This window comes from Haplochromis burtoni, unplaced genomic scaffold (genome assembly GCF_018398535.1).
Source record: "Haplochromis burtoni strain Fernald_Lab_line unplaced genomic scaffold, NCSU_Asbu1 Contig_217, whole genome shotgun sequence".
Classification (NCBI taxonomy): Eukaryota; Metazoa; Chordata; class Actinopteri; order Cichliformes; family Cichlidae; genus Haplochromis; species Haplochromis burtoni.
In genome coordinates, this window is record NW_024582578.1 from 21,258 (window position 1) to 25,586 (window position 4,329).

Sequence of the window (4,329 nt, forward strand, 5' to 3'; positions counted from 1 at the left end):
TGTGTGTGTGTGTGCACTCTGTTGTCATTTACTGATAATTTACACACACGTCCTGAAGACACCCTTCAGCAGTGGGTAGCAGATCTTTAGGACGAGAGCCTGGTGGGTCACATGATCATCCGCTTCAATCCAGCATGTTGTTAAAGCGAATGGTCGCCTGTTTGTTCCAGATCGGGTCGAATATTGTCAGCGTTTCGCTGAGCACATTTTTTTCACACTCTGAAACAAGAGTGGGTTGTCTCGCCTTCCTTTAGCTTACCTGTACGTATTTACCTGTGCTCTGTCGCTCTGCGTTACCTCTGTGGCCTGCAGTGCAGCTGGATGTTCATGTATGATGTTACCAGGTGGGTGTTTGTGGTTAAAGGATGTAAAGAAGTCCACCTCGACAGCTGTGCTGGTTTAAACGCTGATTAACTCCAGTTTTGTTGTCATTTTGTTGAAAAAAAGGTTTCATCATCAAGGGTCAGAGTTCATCTGACCAATATCAGAGGTTTGCAGGTCTAGCAGCTGGTAGATAAAATGGAGTATCGACTGCATAAAAAGTTAGAATTCAAGTTGTTTTTGTGAAAGACCTGGAGCCGAGGGTTAATGATGGTGAAAATAAAAGGACCTAAAATGGATCCATTTGGGACGTCACATTTAGGAAAAACAAAAAACAAAGAGAATTTTCCTGCTCAGGCAGAGATTTTAAATAGAAGGATAATTTAAAACTTGTCATTGCAACAAACAGAGAAATTACGATAATGTGGATTTCTTACCTGTTCTTTCAGATTTAATCGGGCATCTCTGATCAACGTGGGCTACACGGAGAGCGGTAACGACACCGACTACCTGGCCATGCACGATGTGGACCTGCTGCCCCTGAACGACGCTCTAGATTACGGCTTCCCAGAGAAAGGGCCGTTCCACGTGGCCTCGCCGGAGCTTCACCCCCTCTACCATTACAAAACCTACGTAGGAGGAATCCTGCTGCTTACCAAGAAGCATTACCACATGGTACTGAGCCTCGCCACGTGGATCTCCCAGGGCTGCGAGGGTCGCTGTGGCACATTAAGAAGAGTGTCTGGAGAGACACTCACCTGCATTTTAGTATTGTTTAAGACAATAAAGCCAATATAAGTGCCAGAGCATTGAGCTATATGAGATACCTCTGCTGAACGTCTCTCTTTACTGCTCTTTGCATTGGGGGAAATCTGAGGAGGGAATACATTTTGTCCCTGTGAGGTTAAAAAGATTTGTGCATAGATAGATAGATGGATAGATGGATAGATAGATATAGACCCTGAAAAGTATAAGCGGAAGTGGATGGATAGACCAGAGTGGGGGGTGCAGTTACTCAAATTGTCCACCAGGTGGAGTCATTTAACTGTCTGTGATCTTGGCTATGGTTATATCAGCAGATTTATGTTCTATAGTTTAAAATAACATCATCGATGGTGTTTTTATTGTTGCTCTGCAGCTTTCAAATTTTAAATGAAGCTAATTCTTTGGCTCTGATGCAGAACATGAACTTTTACCCCCCTGTGTTTCCCTGCAGTGTAACGGGATGTCAAACCGGTTCTGGGGTTGGGGCAGAGAGGACGACGAGTTCTACAGACGGTTGAGAAAAGCAGAGTTACAGGTAACAAAACCAAAAAGAAAACCGCCGGAACAAAAAGACAACATCATTGTTTTTAAAAAAGAAGTTCACAGATGTTGCAAAAAGGCTTCCTGTTGGATCCAACAGGAAGTTCCACCAATTTGAATTTAAGAGGTGCTTTTTGTTGTGATTTTGCCATTTCCAGGCGGTTTTACTTTAGTCTGACGATGATGATGTGTGAGGAAGCAAGTTCTTGTTAAAGGGCATGGCTGTGGTGAACTCGGGAATACAACTTGTAATACATCAAAGTGAATCTTTGTGATGAAAGTCCAGAGGGTGTACTGTTACGGGCTCCTGCTGTTTTTTTTTCTCTGCAGCTGTTCAGACCGAGCGGCATCACCACAGGATATAAAACCTTCCTGCACGTCCACGACCCAGCCTGGAGGAAGAGGGACCAGAAACGAGTCGCTGCTCAGAAGCAGGTACGAGAATCCACCTGCTGCAGAAAAGCACGAGTGGGCAATTTTAAAAAATCCAGCTTGTTTTCATCGAGGCAGCAGAAACTAAAATTCATCAAATAATTTCACGTCAGCTTATAAAGTGATAAAGTCGCATCTCTTTACCTTCACTCGTCTGCATGACTTGTCAGCTGCGGGTCATTGATTCCCTGCGATGAACTCCAGAAAACAAAAATACTCTTCGACTTTATTTTAGTCAATAACTTAACTGGACCTGTTGTACTTTTTCTTAGTACCTGTCACACATCGTGGTGGAGGTTTATAATAAACATGAAGTCTGTAATAATGAGCTAAGTGTGTGAACGGTAACCCCGGAGAGCCAAAAGCTCAGACTGCAGATGCTCCTTACACTCAGTTTACTCGGTTTTTTTTTTTGTTTTTGTTTTTCAACAGTTGGGTCTGTATGATGTTACAGAGAGGGGATATCCCTAATACGGTCGTCTCAGGAGCCTAAACTCCTCCCACCTACTTTTCAGACTCAGAAGCTTGAAAGAAATATCAGATAAAGAAGGATTAGGATTATTCTGAACTGTGAATCATGCAAAGCTCCTTTAAAAGAGTCTAAGACTAAAAAATGAGGAGCTGAAAGAGAGAAGGGTGACAGAAAACGCTGTCGTAAAAATGTTTCAGCAGTGTAATTTTAATCTAAAACCATAAAATGTTAGCATTACACTAATGCGTGCTGATTGGCTAGTTAAGGATTTAGGTGGCTCCAGCAGACGTTAGGAGCGTAGTCAACGTGCCGGAGAAGCTTCCATGTGTGTAGAAGAAGCAGCTGGAGGTGGTTGAAGGTGATGCAGGAGGCTTCATGCCCCCTTTTGCCTTCCTTTTTACATCCCGCCACCTCCTCGGTTCTCTTCGTGCTCCCTTGTCGAACGCCAACATGTTCACAGATCATTTCATGTCACTGCTGCACCCCTCAACTGCTGTCTCGTGTACCTGAGCAATTATGTGATTTGTGACAAAGTTAATTTTTTAGATTTTGTTGTAAACCTGAGGTTTTGGACTTTTTAAAACTCAAAACAATCTCCTCCCCCTCCTCCTCCTCTTGTTCCTTCTCCCTGTAGGAGCAGTTTAAGGTGGATCCGGAGGGGGGTCTGACTAACCTCCGTTATGAGGTGGAGTCCCGACAGGAGCTGACCATCAGCAGCGCCCCCTGCACTGTCATCAACACCAAACTGGAATGCGACCAGAACCAGACGCCCTGGTGTCTTCTGGGATAGCGGGCAGCCGGTTTGAGGACAGTGGTTCCTGTTTCTGACTCTTTTACGGATAAATCTGCAGCTGGAGCGTCCAAACAAATGTTTAATTTACTCTTTGAGGTACATCTCCACATGAAAACTGCTGTTTTAGTAACAATAATTAATAATGAACGATGCGAAGATGGTTTGTCGGCATTTGACCTCTGACCTCAGCAGTCTGGACGGAGACAGATCCAGTTCAGGACTCGTTTTTCTGCTCTTCCTGGTACCTGCTGGCACGGCGTGAACGCAGACCTGCAGCCTGTTTTTTAGCTTTTAGACTCAGCTCGGGGCCGTGCAAATACATGCAGAGAGCGCCGCACGCTTCTCCGGGCATCACGAGTGTCCGTTACTCCTGTGAGCGTCACAGGACTGATTTTTAGCTTTTTACCCACGATGGAGGTAAAGATGGAATAAAAACTCATCAGTCAGTGAAGTGAAAGTGTTTTTATTGTCCTGCTGAAATTGAGTCATTCCTTCATGTATTTTGTTTTTTTGTTTTCTTTTTAGGGAAGACTTGTTAGGGTCACTGTATGCTGATTTTACATTTCAGAAATAAACTTTCTGTTTCAACCCATCTATTTGTCTTCTGGCTGGTATTAAGCCACCGCTCAGTCATATTCACAGTGTAAACTTTTGTTTTTCTTTTTTTTTTTTCAGCAGTAAAAGTCACTTCCGGGTTACGGCACTTGTGTCCAATGGCCAAAACAAAAAATCTTAATGGGATGTGTGTGTTATTCTTTTTGACTGTTTTATTTTGAAAAATGAATGAATTAATGATACATTGAGTCATTAACTTTGGTGCCTTTTTGGTGGTGTAAGAAACCAACGCTCCCGGAAAAATCCTGTACAAGCACACAAGTGTGTGCCCGCAGTGTTAAATTAAGGAAATTTACTTAAGTACTATTCTGTAATTTTGATCATTTCCAGTTTAGCTCACTGGATTTAAAACTGCTCTTGCTGCAGTTCTCTGATTTGAAAATAAGAGCCA

At 43.3% G+C, this 4,329-nt stretch overlaps 1 protein-coding gene across 1 annotated transcript in view; it reads left to right on the plus strand.

Moving 5' to 3' along the window:
- Window positions 1-3,915, plus strand: part of b4galt7 (xylosylprotein beta 1,4-galactosyltransferase, polypeptide 7 (galactosyltransferase I)) — a gene marked incomplete in the record, with an annotated part of 8,324 nt that extends 4,409 nt beyond the window's left edge. Inside the window, 4 exon segments of the mRNA XM_014338340.2 lie at window positions 771-996; window positions 1,538-1,621; window positions 1,957-2,061; window positions 3,165-3,915. Coding sequence (XP_014193826.1) covers window positions 771-996; window positions 1,538-1,621; window positions 1,957-2,061; window positions 3,165-3,320 — 571 coding nt within the window.
- Between the last annotated feature and the right edge of the window lie 414 nt (window positions 3,916-4,329).